At 45.4% G+C, this 26,226-nt stretch overlaps 1 protein-coding gene across 1 annotated transcript in view; it reads right to left on the bottom strand.

Annotated features, from left to right (window-relative positions):
- LOC121284946 (low-density lipoprotein receptor-related protein 1-like) overlaps positions 1-26,226 on the bottom strand; it is a 1,922,347-nt gene that overhangs the window by 459,546 nt on the left and 1,436,575 nt on the right. Inside the window, exon 41 of the mRNA XM_041200912.1 lies at positions 24,215-24,586. Within this exon, the coding sequence (XP_041056846.1) occupies positions 24,215-24,586 (372 nt within the window). The remainder of the gene's footprint in view (positions 1-24,214; positions 24,587-26,226) is intronic.

Here is a 26,226-nt window from a genome sequence, read left to right as displayed (position 1 = left end):
AAAATCTATGTAAATTATTGGAAAAAACAAAAGGAAGGGACTCGTCGGGACTTGGAAAAATTTATTAATTTTGCTTCCAATCTCCACCCCTCCATCATTTTTACATGGTCCATCTCTAACAGTTCCCTTCCCTTCTGTGACCTCTCTGTCTCAATCTCTGGTGATAGACTGTCCACCAATATCCATGACAAGCCTACCGACTCCCACAGCTACCTCGACTACAGCTCCTCACACCCCGCTTCCTGTAAGGACTTCACCCATTCTCTCAGTTCCTTCGCCTCCGTCGCATCTGTTCTGATGATGCTACCTTCAAAGACAGTTCCTCTGACATGTCCTCCTTCTTCCTTAACCGAGGTTTTCCACCCACGGTTGTTGACAGGGCCCTCAACCATGTCCGGCCCAACTCCCATGCATCCGCCCTCACGCCTTCTCCTCCCTCCAAGAAACATGATAGGGTCCCCCTTGTCCTCACTTATCACCCCACCAGCCTTCACATTCAAAGGATCATCCTCCGCCATTGCCGCCAACTCCAGCATGATGCCACCACATCTTCCCTTCACCCCCCCCCCCGGAGGCATTCCGTAGGGATCGTTCCCTCCGGGACACCCTGGTCCACTCCTCCATCACCCCCTACTCCTCAACCCCCACCTATGGCACCTCCCCATGCCCACGCAAAAGATGTAACACCTGCCCATTCACTTCCTCTTTACTCACCGTCCAAGGGTCCAAACACTCCTTTCAAGTGAAGCAGCATTTCACTTGCATTTCCCCCAAATTAGTCTGCTGCATTCATTGCTCCCAATGCGGTGTCCTCTACATTGGAGAGACCAAACGTAAACTGGGCGACTGCATTGCAGAATTCCTGCAGTCTGTCCGCAAGAATGACCCAAACCCCCCTGTCGCTTGCCATTTGAACACTCCACCCTGCTCTCTTGCCCACATGTCTGTCCTTGGCTTGCTGCATTGTTCCAGTGAAGCCCAACGCAAACTGGAGGAACAGCACCTCATCTTCCGACTAGGCACTTTACAGCCTTCCGGACTGAATATTGAATTCAACAACTTTAGATCTTGAACTCCCTCCTCCATCCCCACCCCCTTTCTGTTTCTTCCCCCTTCCTTTTGTTTTTTCCAATAATTTATATAGATTTTTTTTCTCACCTATTTCCATTATTTTTAAATCTTTTATGCCCCCCGACCCCCACTAGAGCTGTACCTTGAGTGCCGTACCATCCATTCTTAATTAGCACATTCATTTAGATAATATCACCAACTTCAACACCTCTGTGTTCTTTTGTTCTTTTGTCTGTGACATCTTTTGATTATATGCTCCTATCACTGCTTGCTTGTCCTTACAAACACACCACACCCCTCCACTTCTCTCCCCCCACCCAACATCACCCCCGCAACAACCTTAAACCAGCTTATATTTCACCCCTCTCCTTGGATTCACCCAGTTCTGCTGAAGGGTCATGAGCACTCGAAATGTCAACTCTCTTCTTCTCTGCCGATGCAGCCAGACCTGCTGAGTTTTTCCAGGTAATTCTGTTTTTGTTTTGGATTTCCAGCATCCGTAGATTTTTGTTTTTATGTCTTCAAGTCCCAAAACCATTTTATGCAAAATTATTACTTATTACATTATTATTACATTTTTGTAGATTATTTCTGTAGGTTAAAGCTAAAAATTGAAAGAATGGCCAAATGCTTGTACCAAATAATGTAAAATAAGTGAGACATGAAAAGATCCTGCAAATCCATTCAAGTCAATGTTCTCACTCAGGTCAACATTCCAGCATCAAAGCATTGACCATGCTCGGTCAGTTCCGCTGGGTGGGCCACATTGTCCACATGTCTGACATGAGACACCCGAAATAAGTGCTCTATTCAGAGCTTCGGTACAGCAAGTGAGCCCCAGGAGGGCAGAGGAAACACTTCAAGGATACCCTCAAACCTTGTTGAAAAAGTGTAACATCCCCACCGACATCTGAGAATCCCTGGCCCAAAACCGCCCGAAGTGGAAAGAAAGCATTCGGGAAGAACTGAACACCTCGGGTTTCAGTGCCAGGGACAAGCTGAAGCCAAGAGTCGACAGCAAAAGGAGTACGTGGCAACCCAGGCACCCACCCACCCCTTTCCCCTACCATCATCTGCCCCACCTATGACAGGGAATGTATGTCGGGCATTGGACTCTTCAGTCATCTGAGAACTCATCCTTGACTCCGCCCATATGCCTGCCCAAATACATTCTGTTTAGGGCTTGGTAGTCAATTGCAAAGGAGAGATCTTTTTTCTATTCATCATGGTTAATTGTCAAGGATGAGTTGATGGTATTCCATGTGCCACATTTTCTTTTGGAGATTTCATTATTAATTGTTTCCCCACCTCTGTTGCAATTGTAGGTAGTGCTTTAACAACAGGACTTTCCAAACTTGGTAAATGTTGTGCTGTCACACAACCTGGATGATGCTGCAATCATGCAAATTGGCCACCAGATGGCTTTACACTGTTCTTGAAGATCTTCTGAGAATGTTTCTGGTAATATTCAGAGACATGTCTGCCATCTTGTTTTTTCTTCTCAGGTAAATTCAAAGTTAACGCTTTTTAACAAATTCTTCAGATATAAATAACAGAATCACAGAACTGTAACAGTGCAGAAGGAGGCCATTCGGCCCATTGTGTCTGCACCGGCTTTCCGGATGTGCTATTCCCTAAGTGCCATTCTCCTGCCTTCTCCCCGTAACCCTGCACAATCTTTCTTTTCAGATAATAGTCTAATTCCCTTTGAATGCTTCAATTTAACCTGCATCCACCACACTCCCAGGCAGCGCACTCCAGGCTGTAACCACTCGCTGCATGCAAAAGTTTTTGCTTGTGTCTCCATTGCCTCATTTACCAATAACTTTAAATCTTAATCCTCCAGTTTGCAATCCTTCCAACAATGGGAATAGTTTCTGCCTATCTACACCGTCCAAATCCCTCATGATTTTGAACACCTCTATCAAATCCCTCTCAACCTTCTCCAAGGAAAACAGTCCCAACTTCTCCAATCTATCTACATAACTGAAGATGGAATTTTAAAAAAATCCATTAATGGGATGTGTTGTCCCTGGCATAGCCAGCATTTATTTCCCATTCCAAATCGTCCTTTAACTGAGCGGCTTGCTAGCCCATTTCAGAGGGAGTTACATTGCTGAAGTCACATATAGGCCAGACCAGGTAAGGATGGCAGGTTTACCTGGCAAAACTCAGCAGGTCTGGCAGTTCTGCTGAAGGGTCATGAGGACTCGAAACGTCAGCTCTTTTCTTCTCCGCCGATGCTGCCAGACCTGCTGAGTTTTTCCAGGTAATTCTGTTTTTGTTTTGGATTTCCAGCATCCTCAGTTTTTTGTTTTTATCTATGTTATTATTAAGGATGGCAGATTTCCTTCCTTAAAGGGCATCATTGAAGCAGGTAGGTTTTTACAGCAATTGATGATAGTTTCATGGTCACCATTACTAAGACTAGCTTTATGTCCCATTTTAATGAATTGAATTTAAATTCCATCACCAACTGTGGTGGGATTTGAACCCATGATCCCAGAATTTATGGCTAGGCCTCTGGATTACGAGCCCAGTGATATTACCACTATGCATCCATCCCACATCACAGAACAGGCCATTTGGTCCCTGTTGGTGTCAATGCTCCAAAAGAGCCTCCACCCACTCTATTTCATCTCACCCCATCACCACATTCTTCTATTCCTTTCTCCCTCATGTGCTTATCTATTCTCCTCTTAAATGTACCTGTACCATAGCCCTCAGCCACTCTACATGGTCATGAGTTCTACATTCTCACCACTCTCTGGGTAAAGGCGTTTTTCTTAGATTCCTTATTGGACTTATGTGTACTGTGACATATTGTTGTCCCCTAGTTCTGTTCTGTCCTCTTTATACTGGAAATGACAATGGCAATCTCAGCCCTGTCGACCCTGCAAAGTCCTCCTTACCAACACCTGGGGGCTAGTGCCAAAAAATTCAGAGAGCTGTCTCACAGACTAGTCAAGCAACAGCCTGACAACAGTCATCCTCACCGAGTCATACCTTACAGATAATGTCCCAGACTCTACCATCACTATCCCTGGGTTCGTCCTGTCCCACCGACAGGACAGACTCAGCAGAGGTGGCAGCACACTGGTATACAGTCAGGAGTTGCCCTGGGAGTCCTCAACAACGACGCCAGGCACCATGAAGTCTCATGGCATCATGTTAATCATGGGCAAGGAAACCTCCTGCTGATTACCACGTACCATCCTCCCTCAGCTGAAGAATCAGTGCTCCTCCATGTCCAAGTAATGAGGGTGGCGAGGGCTCAGAATGTACTCAGGATGGGGGGCTTCAATGTCCATCACCAGGAGTGGCTCGGTAGCACCAATACTGACCGAGCTGGCCAAGTCCTAAATGACATAACTACTAGACTAGGTCTGCGGCAGGTGGTGAGGGAACCAACAAGAGGGAAAAACATACTTGACCTCATCCTCATCAACCTGCCTGCCACAGATGCATCTGTCCATGAAAGTATTGGTAGGAGTGACCACCGCATAGTCATTGTGGAGACGAAGTCCCGCCTTCACATTGAGGATACCCTCCATTGTGTTATGTGGCATTACCACCGTGCTAAATGGGATAGATTTCGAACAGATCTAACAACTCAAGACTGGGTGTCCACGTGGTGCTATGGGCCTTCAGCAGCAGCAGAATTGTACTCTAACACAATCTGTAACCTCATGGCCTGGCATATCCCCCACTCCACCATTACCATCAAGCCAGGCGATCAACCCTGGTTGAATGAAAGTGCAGGAGGGCATGCCAGGAGCAGCATCAGGCATACCTAAAAATGAGGTGTCAACCTGGTGAAGCTATAACACAGGACTATTTGTGTGCCAAAAAGCATAAGCAGGAAGTGATTGACAGAGCTAAGCAATTCCACAATCAATGGGTCAGATCTAAGTTCTGCTAGTCCTGCCACATCCAGTTGCGAATGGTGGTGAACAATTAAACAACTCACTGGAGGAGGAGGCTCCACAAATATCCCCATCCTCAATGATGGAGGAGCCCAGCACAGCAGTGCAAAAGATAAAGCTGAAGCATTCGCAACAATCTTTAGCCAGAAGTGCCGAGTGGATGATTCATCTCGGCCTCCTCCGGAGGTCCCCAGCATCACAGATGCCAGTCTTCAGCCAGTTCGAATCAGTCCAGGTGATATCAAGAAATAGTTGAAGGCACTGGACACTACAAAGGCCATATTCTGGTAATAATACTGAAGACTTGTGCTCCAGAACTTGCTGTGCCCCAAGCTAAGCTGTTCCAATACAGCTACAATACTGGCATCTACCTGGCTATATGTGGAAAATTTCCCAGGTATATCCTGTACACAAAAAGCAGGATAAATCCAACCTGGCCAATTACCTCCCCATCAGTCTACTCTCGATCATCAGTAATGTAATGGAAGGGGTCATCAACAGTACTATCAAGCGGCACTTGCTTAGCAATAACTTGCTCACTGATGCCCAGTTTGCCTTCAGCCAGGGCCACTCAGCTCCTGACCTCATTACAGCCTTGGTTCAAACATGGACAAAAGAGCTGAACTCCCGAGGTGAGGTGAGAGTGATTGCCCTTGACATCAAGGCATCATTTGACCGAGTGTGGCATCAAGGAGCCCTAGCAAAACTGGAGTCAATGGGAATCGGGGGCAAACTCTCCGCTGGTTGGAGTCATGCCTAGCACAAATGAAGATGGTTGTGTTTGTTGGAGGTCAGCCACCTCAACTCCAGACACCACTGCAGGAGTTCCGCAGGTCAGTGTCCTAGGCCCAACCATATTCAATTGTTTCAACAATGACCTTCCTTCCATCATAAAGTCAGAAGTGGGGATATTCGTTGATGATTGCACAATGTTCAGCATCATTCATGACTCCTCAGATACTGAAGCAGCCCATGCCCAAATGCAGCAAGATCTGGACAATATCCAAGCTTGGGTTGAGAAGTGGCAAGTAACATTCGCACCACACAAGTGCTAGGCAATGACCATCTCCAACAAGAGAGAATCCAACCATCCCCCCTTGATGTTCAATGGTATTACTATCACTGAATCCCCCACTATCAACATCTTGGAGGTTACCATTGACCAAAAACTGAACTGGACCAGCCATACAAATACTGTGGCTACATGAGCAGGTCAGAAGCTAGGAATCGTGTAACGAGTAACTCAACTTTTGACTCCCCAAAGTCTGTCCACAAGGCACAAGTCCAGAGTATGATGGAATACTCTCCATTTGCCTGGATGAGTGCAGATCTCACAACACTCAAGAAGCTTGACACTGTCCAGGACAAAGCAGTCTGCTTGATTGGCACCACATCTACAAACATTCACTCACTCCACCACCGACGCACAGTAGCAGCAGTGTGTACCATCTACAAGATGCACTGCTGGAATTCACCAAGGCTCCTTAGACAGCACCTTCCAAACCTACGATCACTGCCACCTAGAAAGACAAGGGCAGCAGGTGGATGGGAACACCACCACCTGTAAGTTCCCCTCCAAGTCACTCACCATCCTGATTTGGAAATATATTGCTGTTCCTTCACTGTCGCTGGGTCAAAATCCTGGAACTCCCTTCCCAACAGCACTGTGGGTGTACCTACACCACATAGACTGCAGTGGTTAAAGAAGACAGCTCATCACCACCTTCCCAAAGGCAACCAGGGATGGGCAATAAATGCTGGCCCAGCTAGCAAAGCTCACATCCTGTGAACAAATAAAAAAAAATCTACCCTATCAAATCCTTTCATACTGTTAAAGATCTCTATCACCCCTCAGTCTTCTCTTTTGTAGAGAAGGAGCCCCAGGCTATTTAGTCTTTCTTGATGGGCACAAACTTTCAGTCCTGGTATCATCCTTGTAAATGATTTGTGCTTCTCCAGCGCAACATGGAGGCCAGAACTGTGCAGAGTGCTCCAAGTGTGGTCTAAACAAAGTCAACTTTAACTTTTCTGCTGTTCAGTTCCTTTCCTCTAGTCAGAAAAGTGTAGAAAAGATTAGAGTAGAAAAGTTTAAGGGGAAATTTAATAGATGCATTGCAAACTATGAAGGGTGTCGATCGAATAAATACAGTGAAATTGTTTTCAGTGGCAGCCTTTATATCCCTTCCTATCTCTGTAACCTCCTCCAATGGGTAACAAGAAGGCACAAAGTTAAGGTAATTGGCAAAATATCCAGAGGGGAAGGTGAGTAGAATTTTTTTTTTGTGCATTGAGTTGCCGTGATCTGGAACCCCCTGCCTGAAAGGGCAAGGGAGGCAGGTTCAAAAGGAATCTTCAAAAGGGGAATTGGATAAATACTTGAAAAGGAGAAATTTGCAGGGTTATGGTGGAAGAGTGAGGAAGTGGGACTAATTGGATAGCACTTGCAGCACCATGGCCTCCCTCTGTGCTGCAAGGTTCCAAGGGCAGAATTTTGCCCCTGACGGGCAGGTGGGCCCGAATGACTCGGCGGCGGGTGGGCAGCCGATTGCCGCCGCCGAAACGGGCCGCACCGCCATTTTGCACGGGTGGACCAATTAAGGCCCGCCCAGAGGGTTAACGACTCCCGTGGAGAATGGGAAACTGGCAGTCTGTACAAGGAGTGGCCAGGCAGCCTCGTTGAGGCAGTGCACCATGGCCACTTGAAGAGAGAGAGGGGCAGCTGTCACAGGACAAGAGCAGGAGCAGGAGGAGTGGGCAGGCTACAGGAGAGGTCAGCGGGGGGGCCAGTGTGCCCCTCGCTTCTCTGATGCATGCCTTGCTGTCCTCCTCCAAGAGGTGTCCAACCATCGGGATATTTTGTATCCGGAGGATGGGAGCAGGAGGGCCCATGTCACCAAGCAGGTGTGGGAGGAGGTCGGTGACGCTGTAAATGCCCATGATGATGTGCGGCGCACGGGCACCCAGTGCCACAAGCGATTTAATGATGTGCTGCACTCTGGAAGGGTGAGTACCATGTCGGCCTTGGCCATTTGACCCAGCGGGTAGCCTTAGCCTTTGAGCACCCACCCCCCTGATGTCTTAGTGTCGTTACTGCATTGGGCATTTGGTGCACACTGGGTGGGCAAACAGATATTGACCATGCTTACATCAGCCTAGTGGTTGAGGAGAAGATGAGTTCTCCCCGCAGCATATGTTGGTGTTTGTCGCACTTGAGTAGACTGAGGGCAACCTGCAGGGGAGGCAGTTAGACACATACTCATAACTCCAACACATGTCATATTGATGGTGATGAGATGGCGGAAGGGGAGCCTCAAGGTGTTGTGGCCAAGGGCCATCTGCTGGACTCAGCGCTGCACCGACTTGCACCTCCTTGCCATGGGTGCTAAGACCCATGTGTTATTCAAAGTGATGGACGCCGAATGTGTCCAAGGTGTCCTTTGGGAGAGGGGGTTGGGACCAGCCGTACTGGCTTCTGGGGACTGATCACCAGTAGTGTGGACAGGAGCCGCTGGAGGCCTCAGATGGGCCACTGTGGTTGGGGTGCGGCGTGCGTGTGCAGAGTACATGAGCGATCAGCCCCAATAAATACTCTTCTCTGTTCTGCAGGCCAAAACTGAGCACAATGAAAGGGAGCACCAGAGGACTTGTGGTGGGCATGCCTTGCTCCAGCGCCTCACCACCTTCGAGGGGCAGGCCACAGAGCTGGGGAGGAGGCAGGCAGCCAGGGCGGCAGGTGTCGGTGAGGCTGGGGTGCAGCACGCAGGTATTTGAGGTCCACAGTCCCATCCACTCTGTCTCCCCACCATCCAAACCACTGATGGCTGCTGCAATTGTTAATGCAGCAACACTGCTCATTCACAGACTGAGACACCATGACGTGTGGGTCATACACAAAGGTCCCTTGTCCCCTTGAGGATGCGCGTCTTCACCACCTTCCAAAGTCACCTTATCCCATTTGTGACCACTATCACCATGGCCTAATGGTATGAAGGTCAATAATGTGACCTGTCAATCTCCTGTGCTCCACGGCAAATGTCGCAAGTGTTTGCGATGTTTCCTCAGCCCCGCAACTACCCAGGCCAGCATGTATCCAGGTCAGGTACCTCTGCACCCTGCCCACTCCAATGGCACATAACACGCTATGTGGCATTCCTTAGGCCATCTGACCAGCCTGTCTGTATGAGCGTCTAATGTTTGGGCTTCCTCTTGACTTCTTTCCACCCCACCAATGTTCATCTCCTTAGGGTCTTGAAGGGTGTGTGACTTATGAGGTTGTGGGGGGCGGGGGGGGGGGGAAGGGATGAAAGGTTAACTGACTGTACACTAACTGATGCACTGCCCTTGTTGTTAATTTCAGCATCACCACCGCATGGCCGCGCCCAATGACACCACAGCCTCCACACCTGAGGGCCAAGATGTGCAACTTGTGGCACATCATTTCAGCCAGCCAGGCACCAGCGCAGACGCAAACACTTCGGTGGGGAATTTAACGTCGGCTACTGTCCCGGGTCACAGTGGAGACGGGGCTCCACAATCCCTGGAGGAGATGACATGGACAGAGAGTGCCGATGGTGCCAGCAGCCGGAGGACAGCAGGGGACCAGGCACATGCTGATACTGGCAGTGATGATGTGCCTCTGGGGTTGTCAACAATGCAGCAGCTGCAGGACAAGCGGCAGGAATTGCGTTTGCATCTGGCAGGGTTGCATGAGGGTATGCTTCAGTTGGCCTCTGCGATGGAGGAGTCCAGGCAGAGTGCATGTGAAGGCATGAACCTCAGGGTACAGTTTCACGCTTCCTCTAATGAGAGATTGGCGACTCTCATGGAGAGGGGGTTCGATCAGATGGAGACTCTTCTGATTGGGTTACGCTCTGACCTGCAAGCCCTCACAGCGGTACTGGCCACGGGTGGTCATTCCCAATGTGGGAGATGTTGTGGGCACCAAGTGTCGGCGCTCAGTGCCCATGCATCTGCGGTGAGCAGGAAGGTCCAATGTGACCTCACATCGACGCAGCAGCTGCCTGTCATCTCTGCGGGCTCCTCTCAGGGCACTCCGGATGAGGGCAGCAGCTCTTCCGCCCCTCTGCCAGTCAACGTTGCTTCTGTTGAGGCTCCACCGGCCAGAGGACGCCCGCCAAGGTCATCGATGCCAACAGGTCAGCAGAGTCAGCAGGCTGTCTTAGAAGCCACTCCGAGTGATGGGGCGGCACCTAGACGTAGCACCCGCAAACATAAGCATAAGGCACGTTAGGCACTCAACGGGTATATCACTGGTGATTTTGTGTTGGCCTTAGATTAGGGAAAATATACTTATGTTTGCCATGGAGATGTTTCTGTTTTATGTTGGACAGAATAAAGTCTACTTTTCTGACCACGGCTGAGAGTGGTTCCTTTGTGCTGCATTTATCTTTTTCATAGACATCTCATGAGTGTTTGAGTGGACATTGATGTTTCTGTACTAAGTCCTTAGTTGCAGCTGATGAGGTGGAAGATGTAGCACCGAAGTGCCACGTGTGGAAGTGCCAGGCAATGCTGGTCCTGGTGAGCGATGTGTGTGGAGCTAGGTGAAGATTTGTTGGATTAAAGTGCCCCAGGTGTCCCTGCCTCCTTGGCGTAGTAGCGGGTCAGCGTGCTGCCCCTTATCATTGCCCTGTGCTTCCTCATCCACTGAGCCACTGCTGGATTTATGTTGTGCAGCCTCATCCACTACGTCAAGGTCTTCATCGTCAACTGCATCCCCCCTTTCCAGCACAAGATTGTGCAGAGTGCAGCATGCTACCACTATCAGAGAGATGCGATCTGGGGGGGTACTGGAGTGTGCCCCCTGAGCGGTCCAGGCAACGGAAGCGCATCTTGAGAAGACCGATGGCTCTCTCCACCACAGCCTTTGTGGAGGCGTGGCTCCTATTGTACAGGTGCTCAGCTTCTGTTCTTGGATGGCGAAGAGGCATCGTGAGTCACATTCTGAGGGGATAGCAGTTGTCACCCAGCAGCCAACCATCTAGCCAAGCCGGAGCACTTTAGTGCCCTGGCACCTGGGAGTGTCTGAGGATGTAGGCATCATGGGAGCTGCCTGGGTACCTCGCACAGACTTGTAGAATCAGCATCCTGTGATCACACACTATCTGCACGTTCATGGAGTGGAAGCCCTTCCTGTTGACGAAGGCACTGGGCTCACCTGCTGGTGCCTTGATGGCCACATGTGTACAGTCTATTGCACCCTGGACGTGGGGGAAACCAGCAATGGCCGCGAAGCCTCTGGCTCGCTGTGTCTGGCTTGCCTGGTCACAGTGGAAGTGGATGAAGGGCAATACCCGTCTGAACAGAGTGTCTGTAACCTGCTTGACACAAGTGTGGACAGCTGATTGGGAGACACCGCAAAAATCACCCACTGAGCCCTGGAAGGAGCCAGAGGTATAGAAGTGGAGGGCAACTGTGAGCTTCAGAGCCACTGGCATGGGGTGTCCACCCACACAGTTAGGAGATATCTCAGGGCCAATCATCTGACAGATATAGTTGACTGTCTCCCTTGACAGTCGGAGCCTCCTTTGGCACTGCACCTCAGTCATATTGAGGTAGCTGCTTCGCTGCCTGTATACCCTGGCAGCAGAATAGTGGCGCCTTCTGCGGCCCCTTCCACCTTGGACAACCTCTTGGCCTTGCGCCCCTTGTGCCTGTGACTGGCCTCCCAAAGGTGGCTCCCCTGGAGGCTGATTGTCCAGTCCTGGCCTCCTCCTTATTCTATCCTTCCCTTCCTCCTCAGAGGAGCTGCCTCCAGTGGAGATGTCAGAACCCATACCCCCAGGCTTCAAAATACACAAAAAACTCTTGGAAATCGATCTGAACTGGTAACAATCACACAGGCAACTTTAAAACACTTCCTGCATTAAATACTTCATGAAAAACATGAGCAACCCCTCTGAGTCCACATATCCCGCCAGTGCATGAGTTTTAATAAAAAATCTCCTACCCGCCTGCTCATTGGGCCCATGCACCGAGCCGAAGTTCACACGGGCCCCTCAAAGTCCTCGACAATTGGTAAGTTAAGGGCCTTAACGAGGCCTTCAATTAATGGCGGGCGCGCGTCCCACTGCTATGTGCACCGGCTGACCGGAATATCGCGATGTGGCGCGCTGACGTTCGCACGACATTTTAAGCGCTGACATGCGGGCTCCGCCACCTGCATGTCAGACAGAAAATTCTGCCCCTCTGAGTCTATCTGAGCCCATCACTCAAGGTGTGAATCCAAAAAAATATATAACTTAATGGGGTGGATTTTAACTCGGAGTGGATTTCTGGCAGCACACTGCACCAACAAGTTCATTTCTTGCCTGCTTGAGGCAGATTAAGGCCAAGACAATTTTTACCAACATCCACTCACTTCCCGCAATGGGAAATAGGTATAAAGTGACTGATGGCCTTTGCAAAATTGGCCATCCTCAGCCAGCTGCCAGCATTCAGGGAAAGAAATAACTTGCATTTATATCACCCCCTTCGCAACCTCAGGGCATCTGAAAGTGTTGGACAGCTAATTTAGCAAGTGTAGTCACTTTTGGAATGTCAGAAATGTGACAGCCAATTTGTGCACAGCAAGGTTCCATAAACAGTAATGCCAAAAGGACCAAATAATTTGGTTCAGTGATGTTCAGTGAGGGATAAACATAGGCCAGGAAACAGGGGAGAACTCCCCTGTTCTTCTTCAAATAATGCCATGGGATCTTTTACATTCACCTAAGTGGGGAGGTGGGGGCCTTGGTTTAATAGCTCGTCCCAAAGACCTTCCCAAGGCCTCCGACAATGCAGCATTTCATCAGGCCAAACTGGATTGTAGATTACCTGCTCCAGTTGCTGCATTCTGAATGTGGGATCTGATTTCTGGATATACATCATGCTAGGGAATGGAGAGGTGGTCTTGAGAAGGGGAATACTATACCTATGGACAAACAATCCGTCTCTTCCTGATTCCATCATGGAGGTGTAAAACTCACATTTTGTGGCCCAGCGATACTTATTCCTGGTTGGGTCCTGACTGCCTTCACCTGCTGAGTAAGCAGTGGTTTCTCCAGTGGGAAGTAAAATTGCAGTTGTGCTGTGAAGAGGTCACTGGATCCTGATGTGCCTATTCAAAGGAGGATCCTGCTGGTTTAGGGTGGGCAGCAGAGCATAAAAGAAAATCACAGAATCTGGCTATTTTTTGTTTGTCTCTTTTGGACTAAAGCTATTTAATATGGTTTGCCTTCAAAAAAGATGAGAAGAAGAAAGAAAGACTTGCATTTATATCGTGCTTTCTACAATCACCAGGCATCTCAAAGTACTTTATAGCCAATATAGTACTTTTGAACTGTAGTCAATGTTTAAAGTAGGAAACACAGTAAGCTATTTGCACGCAGCAGGCTCTCACAAACAGCAATGTGATAATGAACCAGATAACCATTTTTTTGTGATGTTGATTGAGAGATAAAAAAAATTATCTTTTGAAACTTTGAAGTAAAACCACATAGTGCCAAAAGAAATACAAAAAGTTGATAAAAATGTATTTTTACATCTTTTTCAGTATTTTGTGCTTCTTCTTGCTACTACTTATATACATCTCTAATTATAAAACACATATATAAAAAAAATAAGAATAACCTTAATAACTTTCTCTTACAGAACTGTATTGTGCACATTTCGGAAAATAAGCCAAACAGTACAGGATTCAAACCAGCAACATAATACATGCAAGAAGTAACCCCAAACTGCAAAATGCTGACTATCACAATGCCAGTAGATTAAATGTGAAGTTATATGCTTCAGAGTGAAAAACAGAAAGGCAGAGCATTATTGAAATGGTGATATATTGAGAAATGTGGATACACAAAGGGATCTGGGTGTCCTTGTACACCGGTCACTGAAAGTGAATAGGCAGGTGCAGCAAGCAATTAGAAAGGCATGTTGACATTCATTGCAAGAAGATTTGAGTTCAGAAGTATAGATGTCTTCCTGCAGTTATATGGAGCCTTGGTGAGACCACACCTGGAGTATTGTCTGCAGTTTTGATCTCCATACCTAAGAAAGGATATACCTGCCATAGAGGGAGTGCAGCAAAGGCTCATTATAGGATGATACCAGGGATGGCAGGATTATCGTATGAGGAGAGGTTGGTTCGACTGGGCCTGTATTCACTAGAGTTTAGAATAAAGAGAGGGGGGTCTGATTGAAATGTATAAAATTCTAACAGGGCTAGACAGACTAGATGTAGGGAGGAGGGAGGATGTTTTCCCTGGTTGGTGGGTGGGGGGAGGGGGGGGGGGGAGGGTTGGGGGTGGGGGGGGGGGGGTGGTTCTTGGTGGTGTCTAGAACCAGGGGCCACAGTCTTAAGATATGGGCCAGGTCATTTAGGACTGAGGTAATGAAAATTTTCTTCACTCAGAGGGCGGTCATCCTGTGGAATCCTCTACCACAGAACGCTATGGAGGCCTGGTAACTGAGTATATTCAAGAAAGAAATTGATACATTTTTGGATATTAGGGGCATCAATGGGTATGGAGAGAAAGAGGGAATATGGTGTTGAGATAGAGGATCAGCTATGGTCATATTGAATGGCGGAGCAGGCTTGAAGGGCTGAATGGCCTACACTTGCTCCTAGGTTCTATGTTTCTACCTGATATTGCACCATTTTCAGTAACCTTAAAGCCATACACAAGGCATGCAAGGTCAGAATCTAGGTGGCAAATAGTAACAGGCACTTATCAAGTTAGAGTATCATCATATCCCATCTATGCCAATAAATAGTAACCAATATTGCTTATTCTAGCTGATTTTCTCCCTTCTTAGCTTGGGGTCAAATGAGGTTAATTCTAGTTAACTTGGTATAGATGAAGCATTGAACCTGGAACCTCAGGTTAAACATATGATATCATATCATATGATGCATTTGCCCAGTGAGGTTGGAAGAAGAGGGATATTTGTAACTGTCTGTTACCAGACTGGACAGAAAACCCTGCCAATGATACGCAATTCAAAATGGAGCAACTGATCAGTCTTGATATATATTATCATTTCAAATAAAATAGTACCTACAATTCTGATGGATTTGAGTAGGATTAAAAAATATACATTAAACCAGCTAAACCATTGTCAGAGCATTCTGTGTTATGTAGCTGGGCACAGTTAAAGCTGAATCTCCTTCACTCTGTTGTTATCTCCAACCTCAGGGTTACACGGGGCATAATGTAACATAGAATAATGGTGGGAGTTCATCAAATTTTATGGTTGCTGATGCCAAAACAGATCATATTTCAACTCAGAAATATCAATTCCTAAAATATTACTGTGGTAGTGAAATACCACAGCCGCCTACCTCAATTACAGACATACCCTGCACTGACACAGATAGATGAGAACTGGAATAGGCCTTTTTCGGGTCTCACTTGAAATAAAATACTTAATATTTGAGCAAAAATGTTATGTAAAATGCAGTGTGACCAGTAGGGAAATGAATTCAAACATCTAGCAAGATAAAATTTGAAGCCTTTGTCATCTTACTGTCAAAAACAAATTCATAAATCATGAGCTCACAGCCAGTTTAGATGAATCCCAGGCCTAGGACAGAGAAATAATAAATAAGCCAGGTATTTCTCATTCCTGTTCACTATCTAGTTCCTGTATTAGAATGTGATGGATTCTCCTGCAGCTTCGGATGAGCGTTCAGCAAGACCACTTGTTCTCTGTCTAAGTTGGTGTCGTCTCATTTGTGGTGTTAAACAAAATTTTGATTTGTCGATCCAATTTCAGATATTACATATAGAATCACTGTTGGAGGTGTGGATGACAGCACTGGCTTTGCAGTGTACTCGCTTGTTCTGTAGAGACCTGACTGTTCTCCTCAAATGTTGACATTGCCTAATGACGTAAGCTGGAACGTAGAAAACATGTGGATTTGTGCAACGCCAGGATTGGGCTAGGCTCGACTGCTAAATAGCTCACTGATGTTCTAGGGGATTTATGCTCCCATCCAGTGAGATAAAGCCCTTCTACAGATGAGTGATGAAGCCCGATTATAGGGGAGTAATTTGAGGAATTTGCCACTACTTTTTGAGGTCCATTGTGACCTTCCACATGGAAAACCCAGGTGGCAGCACTAAAAGAGGAACATAGGCCAGAAATGCACCAGAGTAATCTGGATTAGGTCTGAGAGGTGGCAGCAGGCCTCATTGTCCTAAATTTCTGAGATTGCAATGAAGAATGTGAGAGAATTTCTCCCTCACTGTTTTGCCCCTTACCTGAAAGGATGGCCACTTGGTTTTTATAAATATCTATTCTTTAACTGGGCATCACTGGCTAGGCTAGTATTTGTTGCCCATCCCTAATTGCCCTTGAACGGAATGGCTTGGCAGGCCATTTCAGAGAGCAGTCAAACCCGTGTCCCAGGGCATTAGCTTGGGCCACTGGATTACTAGTGACATTAGTCCAGTTACATTACCACTGCACCACCATGTCCCCTCAAGACACCAGAGGGCTGCCAGCATTTTTACACTGTGAGTTAGCGGGGCCAATTTTAATCTTATATTTGGAACAAGTGGGAAGTGAATGCACCTGGATTAAGCTGCACGAGTTAATGGCCGGGATTTTCCACGCCCACCGGCGTCGGGCATGTTCAGCAGCATGAGTGGACAGTATGGCGTGTTCAGTTTCACGACGGTGTAAAACCAGTTTGCGATCATCCGCTCAATTCGCCGATGGCAGGCCACATTTCCCGCCTTCGGACATCAGGGGTCTCATTGTATTACATCCGCATATCACCATAAGGCCAGGCTGGCGGACTCAGCCCCCCCTGCCCGACCGCTGGCTCGTCCACCCACATCGCCGGGAAAACACACCGAAGTATTTCACAACAGCACATAAGCGACGAGTACCAGGCGGGCTGCACATCATGCGGGATTTCAAGGTTTGTTCACCTTCTTTCAGTCAGCACTCACAGTCATCAGCGCCAGGCTTCATAGACAACACCACATCACTTTTAGGGAGCTCACGGGTAGGTTTCTAAACGTCAGATCAGCCATATGGGGGTGGCTTTTCAATAGCTGCAGGGTGAGGTTTTGCTTGGGGAAGGGGGAGAAGTGGCCTCAGGCAAGGGAAGAGGCTGCAGGACTGTACTGGGGATGGAGGGTGTGTGTGGGGGCACATATTGATCTGTGCAAGTGGCCTCAAGATGGTGAGGGCTGAGGAGGCAGTCTCCAAAGGAGGTGAGGCCAGATGAACATGTGAGGGTATGTGTGTGAGAATGGGTGGTGATGTCCCTTGAGCTGGCAGTGGGTGAGATGCTAATGAATGTGTGATAGGTGTGATAGGTGTGAATTTAGAGTGATGAGATGGTTGCCTTATCCTGGCTGCACGGATGAGATCATTCATCCTCCATCTGCTTTGGATGGTCAACCTCTTCTGTGCAGCATTGGCACTGACCACCTCTGCCACCGCTTGCCATGCTGGATTGGTGATGCCGCTGCCCAACCTGCGGCCAGACCAGGGGGTAGAGGACATCACGGTGGGCCTCCATGGCATTCAACTGGCATTCCAGTGATGCGTCATTAAACCTGGAGGCTGCAGTCTTTTTGCCTTTCGTGGACATTTTCCCTGCAGTAGTTGTGGCTGGAAGTTCTGAGATCTGTGCGCACGGCTGGACTTTAAACATGACGCCCGGCGTGATGAACCCGCGAGGTGATGGTGTGGAGGGAGAATGAGAGCCCACCTGGCATGGAAGCGGCGTGTTTGCCGGGAACGCATAAGTAATACAGTGGGTTTGGGATGATACAGTGTGAAAACCCGCCACTGTGGCCGGCAGGTAAAAAAGTAATTTTACACGCCCGCTACTGCATCTAGTGCAAATCTGGGAGGATTCTGCCCAGTGACTTTTGAACCCACCAAGCTTTCCAAGTTCAGCCTTATTAACACATATAGAAGCATAGAAACTAGGAGCAGGAGTAGGCCATTCAGCCCTTCGAGCCTGCTCAGCCTAGCTGCAGGTATGAATCATGCTTCGGATTGGCCGACCACTCAATAGTGATTGAAAATTTTATACTCCTGTAGCTCTTAAGGGCTGCAGCTGTTTAAAGGGACATTTTTGCAGTAATATCAATCAATTATTGTGCAAGTAGGCAGGAGCTGCACAAATTTTATAATAATGCGCTGAACAGTGATTCTTTACCCTGTGAATGGCCATTGTATGCAGTGTCAAATGATTCGGGAGGTAGCATTCCATGTAAATGCAAACAAAATTGCTCCTCAGATTTGGCTGCTGCACTGCAAAAATTTTAATGACCTCTCCAGTTGTGCTAAGGTAGAAAATCATGTACAGCATATCAAATATCAATGGACTTATTAATTGTACCTCATAGTACCATGAATAAGTTTTTGTTGTAGCATTCTTTCATACTAACAGCATTATTCCATAAATGCAGTACTGATAGACAGTTGTGGTCATTGAGTCATGTGCCTGCCAGCTTCTCCACCATTGTGATAAGTGTGGAGAAGGGCACGTTCTGAATGTGAGACATGCTGACGCACATTGTGGAAGTTAGGCAGTGAAGCTTGGAAAGAGAAGCAGTTCCATGCTGTCCACTGCAGATCCTCATACAGCTATGGCTGTGTTTAGAGACATAGGTTGTCTCATTTATGCTTAGACAGCTCCAATTGGCAGCATTTTGGAAGTTTCAGTGGACTGATTTATAGAAGATGTTGCTCAGATGAGGAGGGAATAATGTCCACCACATGCCCTGTCAATCCTGTTTTGAGTTTTGACAACCATCAGAACTATAAGCAGAGAAACTAGGATAAAGGGAAGGATGGAATAGACCATGGGAGTTGCTGTTCTCTTTCCATCTGGCTCCACTGTTAGTTATTACCCTCGCACAGGAGTAAGGAAGTGCACAGAGTTTACCTGTCCCCACAGCAATAGGGGTGCTACAGCCTGAGTCTGACCCATGAGGTACACTTACTCATACAGATGGGTGCCGGATTTCCACATTAGAGCCGAGAATCATGAGTTGGAAATTTCCCGATGTTGCATTGCCACATTCTGCATAAACCCGCATGTATAAGTTATTCCCCTCACCCCACCACTCACACTGATGCTACCTCCATACCCCCATGACCCCTGCATGCCCCTCATATTTCCCATGTCCCTCCATTCCCTTCATGCTGTCTCCATGCTCCAATGCATCCTCCATACCCACTCAACCAGTATCTGTTATGGACAGAACTCATCAGCCCTATAATAACACTGGGATGTCTCTGAAATGCTCATGATGCCATCAATATAAACAACCATCTATTCAAGCACTACTTGAAAAAGATTGCTCCACTTAGGAGCTCCTGCAACTGTCAACTGAACACACAGCCATTCAAACTCCTCTTGAAAATGTATTCCTAAGTGATCATAAATCTGTCAAAATAAACAATTAGCCATTCAAAAACAACTTCATAGAAATCTAAGATAAAAGCAAAATACTGCAGATGCTGGAAATCTGAAATCTAATCCTATTAAACAGTCATAAAACTGTCAATCAAACAAAGATCACAGTTCCCTTGCCAGGTGTGAAAACAACCTCTGCTGGGTTAAATCCATTAGTGGGGTTTAAAACTCATAATGAGGTTCTACTGCACAGCTGTATAAACGAACCCCCAAGGGCTGAATACAACAAAGTTTTGAAGTTGACTGAACAGATGCGTAGTCATCTGATCAGTTTTTTTTTTAAAGGCTCAACAGATGGACTTCAATCAAAGAAGCCAGGCATTTGTTCAGTTTTAAGGCTTAACAAATGTCTGGGCTTTAACTCAACGTAAAAATCGAAGCACAGGGTCAAGGTGACACATTAATATCTGAGTATTAATGCTGTAGAATGGATAAAAGCCCTTTATTCACTGGAGAAAATATTCTAATTTTTGGAACCCTTACACAATGCAGGTCAATTTAATGGTTACTTACTTTTTAAGAACAAAGTCTTATAATTCATTGCTGAATTAAAAGCATACTGAACTTATCATAGACATCTCATTATGAAGGTGTAAGTTCTTTTAAATTTATCTGTCAAAAGCTTCCCAACTCCACAACAGGCTTCCCTCAAGATTCACAAATTGATTGACCTGATGTGTTTCATACAGACCTCAGGAATCTACCGGCGTCAAAGAAAATCTCAAACCCATGGGAATTCAAAATTGAGACAGGCATTTAAGAGTCTGAATCCAAAGTCAAATAGTGCGCCTGTCAGTTCGCAACCCTCCACTGGTCAAAATGGTGGCTGGTGGGAAATTTAATATACAGTCCCCTGGCCTCCATTTTCAGCCACCTGACGTGGGTTTGTTTAGGGCTGGGATGGCATAATCAGTCCTGGGGGACCACCTTGTGTCCCAGAAAGCTATGGCACTTTCATCCCCATTGACCCACAGCGCACTTTCTAGAACCAATGAGCCCTATAGTGCAAAGTTGAATGTTTAAAAAGAACCCTTGCAAAAAAGTCATTAATTGAGAAATTTCTCCTATTGAAAAAGTCTGAAGTACAAATTAATAAAAGTATCAACCATCCAGGCCCTTTGAAGTGTCATAAACCACAAGCCACAAAGTCTTGAAACATTGTGAAATTGACCACAGAGATCAGAAAACTGAGCTGCCAATCGAACAATGTTTCCTCTTGGGAGCAGTTGTTCTACAATTCCAATAGCTGGATGAGCTCTTGGCCAAGAATACATACTGAGGCATGATATATAATGATTTTTCATCTAAACAAAAGCTTAGGGAACAGTCATTCTCTGGTTCATTCCCCAGGGCAATGGCTTGACCAATCACAGGTGATCTGCCCGTTTTGAATTTGAACAAAACTGGGCAGCTAAATGCTCCATGCTGCATTCTCCATGGCAATGCCTCCACCAGTCAGAGTCCACTTGCCATCCAGTCAGCACTCTCACCTCACGCAGTATAAATTGTTCTTTCCCTGTTACAGTTTGGTAATTTCTTGCAAGTTATCCTGACGAATGCATGATGAAAAGCTTAGACAGCATGTCTCTTTCTTCAGCAATACTAAAATATCACTATTACTTACTTAAATTGAAACTTATGCACCAACATGGGGATGGGGCAAGGTTCAAGTTGAGACAGCTACCCAGCAAAAACTTGAAAGACTGAGAAACTATTCTCTTTTGCACCAGTAAGAACAATATAACAGCATCCATTTTATAGTGAAAGAGGAAGACAGGCCAGAATATAGTCATCAATATGGATGTCAACAAAGAAATAAGTCCTCCATGATTATTCTGAGTTTTGAGTTATTTTGCTAAGGTTATAGGCATCTCTATATGTACAGCCAATTGGTTCAATGTCAATAAATCCAATAATTTAAAATAGTTTCAATCCTCAGCTGATCGCTTTTGCTCTGTGTCCTAAAGAGAAAGTTGAAAAAAAACCTCCAGCCTGTGAACATCATTGCTCACCAGGCAAAATCCTTTATTTTCTAATCCTTTTTACTCTTGTAACTGAGCAGAATTTTGCCTTAATTCTAATTAGAAACAATTCTATTTGCTTATGTTTTACATATAAAGCACAATCTAAATCTGTACAGAAATGATATAGTACCATCAAATCTTTTGAAATGAAGAATTCTGACACCTTAACCAGCTTGCTCATCTAATTAAATAGTTCAAATTCAACGTGTAAGCTGTTTACTGTAGTCTAACTTACAGCAGATAATATATCTGTGTCAACTTTCAGCATTCAGCAGTTTGATATTCTCCTCATTGTTAGGTTGTTCCTATAAATCAACTATTAAAGGTGACATCTAACTTGAACAATCTTTCACTAGGATTTAATATTTAAATAATGGAAGTAAATGTTGCATTCTTGTCTTGACAATGCATGTCTTATTGATAATCCGCTGTAAAGTTGATTACTGCATCTTTTTTATTGCTTGTTCTGTACAAAGAGATCAACAGGTGATCTGAAAAAATGGCACTTCGCACACTGCATAAAATTATCTTTATAAAAATATAATTCCACTGTGAGATATGAGTCAAAATGTATGCCTGTGATATGCCAAGAACATATACATGGAATATGATAATAAGCAGTGATATTTCCATGGACTATGATGTCTTAGATTTATTATTGTCAACATCAATTGACTTTGGCAGCACCAGGCAATGCTTTTAGTGTCAAATATATTTTCCAACTGTCTTGGAAGCACTTATGTTTGGTTTTAAAGCTTTGACAAATATAAAAAGAAGATAGAAATCAATAATCAGTACATTCCTCATGTTGCATCAACCTTAATGTCAAAATCCAGAAATTTGGGCTAACTAACTTTCTGTCAAAGGTGCCACTTAAATAATGTTGGGGTAAATCTTCAACCTCTCCCCAGACAGTAATTGGACAGAACAGATCATCCACCTGAGGGGCAGAATTTTACGACGGTGGGGTTTTACATTCCCGCTGTCGTCAATGGCATTTATAACAGCCCGCCGCATTTTACAGCCCCAGCCCCACAGAAACGGGGCCGTAAAATACTGCCCTAGAGGTTAAAGGATGAAAATTTGATGGTTTATATAATAGACAGGGGATCCGCTCTACCAGATAATCTCTCAGGTGGAAAATTTACTCCATAGAATTAGACAAGCAAATTCACTGCACGTATATCCTTCTATGTCTACCTTCAACACTCATGTGATTTTACTTTGACCATAAATAAAATCTGTAAAAGGTAACAAATAAACTGGAAGCAGCAGACATTGCTTGTACTGTAAGTTTGTCCTTCAAACTACTGGGTTAGTCATCATTATTTCCTAGAAGAACTATTCCAGAGGATATTTTAAGGCCTCTCAAATATATTTTTACAGTTCCTCAACTTCAACAATGCCTCAGCTGGCAATAAATAGTTGAACAATACAGACCAAACTGTTCTGGCTTTAATTCATTGTTTCTGAAATTAGTTGATCTATGCAGGGAAAGGGATGTTATAATTTCCCTCAACAGCTCTGGACCAGGGATGGGAACATTACTTAGGGTACCCTATCTTGATGGCTAACCAGCATTTCTATTGCAAGCTCTGTGTGTAACTGTCTCTAGTGTTCAAATAGTTTGCCAACACAGAATCAAAGACTATTACAGCAGTGGGACAAGCCATATGGTCTTTCAAACCTGCATCGGTTCTTTATCCAAATCTATTCTCACTCTCCTGCTTGTTCCCCATGCCTTTTAGTACTTCTCTTTTCCAGCTTATTTTTAAAATGATTCATGGAAATATATTTTATGGGCTCACTCATGCAGAATGACTTGAGCCAAATATTGGAAGATGATCAGCATCCATCAAACAAAATCCCAGCCAGCAGTTAGCACCTTCAAGAGTGCACTGCATGAAGGGGACAGAGGGGAGAAAACACATTTTAATAAAACTGTACAGTTTAAGGTTGATCGTTAAATAATATTGAAGAACATGACCTGCGAAACTCAAATTATACAAATACCCTATATTAATCATCTTGAGAACCATATTTTTGATGAATTCTGAATGTTAGAACTATCGAATATATTTACAACCCTCTTACCTTTCCAAGCAACATCATGTGCATTTTGCCACTGGATATTATTTTGACTTATGATGTGACAATAACCATTATATTAGTCATGCATCACCATGGAACACTTTCTAAATTAAAGAAGCACAGTTGTGTTGGATCGTTCTCAGAATATGGGCATCACTGGCAAGTTTGCCATTTATTGAGCATCTCTAAGTTGCCCTAAGAAAGTGGTGATTCACCTTCTTCTTGTACATCTGGTAACTAGGCCACTCCAGAGGGCAGTTAAGAGACAATCACAGTGGTGTGGGACTGGGGTCAGACCAGGTGAGGATAGCAAATTTCTTTCCCTCATGTGCATTAATGAAACAGTGAGGTTTCTAAACACCATCTAACAGCTTCATGTGATTACTTTTACTGATACCAGCTTCTTATTTCTCAAGTTTTAAAACTGAATTCAAGTCCTCACGTCAATGCCTCTAGATTACTAGATCAGATACATAACAACTGCACCACTATACTCCTTCATCAACTAGTAAATGAGCATCATACACTCTATGGATTTCTTATTCTGCTGATTGAGTATTATAGTCAAAGTGCAAATGATCAGTGGAGTATATACAATAGGAATAATATGCAATGGGAATAGTGTTCAATCATTTCAGGTCTGTACTTACTCTCTACAATTACTCTTCTGCCTGTCCAGTCGTCGTTGATAAGCTGGATATTTCCGAAATGAACATCACTCATAAATATTCGATTGGTTCTCCTTGCACTTCTCCGGTAATCAAACGTCAAGGCTATCACATTTTTGAAGTATTCTGGTTTTTCATATGGTCTTATTGGAGGGTTTAAATTCGTTTCATCTGTGAGGTGGATGCTCTTCAATATTGTTCTTTCTGAATACACCAAGTACCCATCATAATCATGACAGCTGACTGCATCCTCAGCAAGAACACTGTATGAACATCCGCAGGTTTTCTGACCCTTTCCTCGGTACAAGCAAAGCTGCTGGCATCCACCATTGTTCTTTGCACAAATATTGGTACCTGCCAAGATATAGTTTTGCATCAATATCGGTTAATGAGCTTTGGCTGATAGAATGCAGGCAGCAGGGGAAAAAAAAAAACTGGTTTTAAATCCAGCATTTTGGATCTTCAAGGATGTGGCATTGTCTGTTGCATATAAATGTCTGACCAATTTGATTTCATGCTTGATCATTTACTTTACCCAAGGAAAGGGAGACATCATAAATTATTTCTAAATTGGATTGGGTGTTGCAGTGTATTTGCAGAACTTGCTTTCACTTAAACATTTCTGCTGCGTCCTTAATTTTAATAACCTGGTAGATGCTGACCCAGTGTTCCGACACTGTGTTATAGTTTTGGATCACCAAAAACTTACTCACTGTCCCTCTCTTAGCTTGCTGGATTTCAACAAAAAAATACTTTAGCACCCGGACACATGGTATGTTAAATATGCATATGTTAAGATGTTTAAGAGATGTGACAAGGCACAACAGTTGCTGGGGTTCCAAAATTTAGGTATTCATAATACAAAACCTAAGTATCCAATCCTAAAGGCCAGAACTTGGATCACCCTTAACAATATCTAAGAAAAGTATGCTTCAATCTCGACAGTTGACGTTCATATCCTGGATTTATCAGTTTATGCAATAGCACATGACTAGGGTTTAACCCCAAATGGGTTTTGGGCAGATGGGGATTAGGCAGGCGTGAAACCCGACATCAGTTTCTTTTTCTCCGGCCTGTAAGCTATATGAGGCAATTTTTGAGCTGGAGAGGTGGTTAGGGCTCGCCCTACAATTTGTGTGGGGATGCCCTGTCTTGGTTTCTTCCTCCATCTCCCTCCATTTTGCAGAAAAAAAATCTGATTTCAGGTGCAGGGTACTTTAACATCTAGGCCTCATTTAAATATTGCCAGAACAGGAAGGATGAGGGCATAGAGTAGTTTCTGGCATTGGTGGTCCTGTTCAGTCTGCAGACTAGCAGAAGATCTATTTCAGTCTCAATCTGGCAGCCGTAGAGGCACAGTGGAGAAAAGTCACTGTCTAAATCTTTTCAGTCATGGTACACTGAGGGGCTGGAAAATATGTAAAACCCCCCAGCTAGTGGCTGGCATTGAATGTACTTTGCGAATATCACGAGTATTGAAACTGTATTGAGGCACCTCATGGGCAGTATCTTCTGTTAGGCGTGTGGGGATGGGCCCTGCACGCTGACGCATAAAATGATGCGTGGTGACATTGGGCGTGCGTCCTGACTGCACGTCATTCTGATCTTCCGTTCAGCAGGCGCGCACCGGAGTCGGCTGCAGGCCTGCCAAATTGTCAGAAGCCTGTTAAGGCCATTAATCAAACAATTAAGCCAATTGAGAAAGCTGTGCGTCCAACCTTAAGGTTGGCGGGTAGGTGAAGAGCCCAGGCGGCTTTCGCATTTTCATGAAGCCTCATCCATGGGCGGGATGAGATTTCATGAAGGGTTTATAACATTAACAAATATTTTTAAAAATTTTAAAACATGTCCCAGCTGCCACATGAGGGGACATGTGTAAATGATTTCTTAGCTTCTTTATTTAAAATTCACATTATGAAATTAATCTCCCTGAGGCAGCTCCGTGCCTCAGGGAGATTTCTGCACTCTTTTGTGCACATGTGCGAAAGAGCGCA

Source organism: Carcharodon carcharias, chromosome 12 (assembly GCF_017639515.1).
Source record: "Carcharodon carcharias isolate sCarCar2 chromosome 12, sCarCar2.pri, whole genome shotgun sequence".
NCBI classification, from domain to species: Eukaryota; Metazoa; Chordata; class Chondrichthyes; order Lamniformes; family Lamnidae; genus Carcharodon; species Carcharodon carcharias.
The sequence above is the reverse complement of the archived record's forward strand: the minus strand, read 5'-3'. Positions and strand labels throughout refer to the sequence as shown.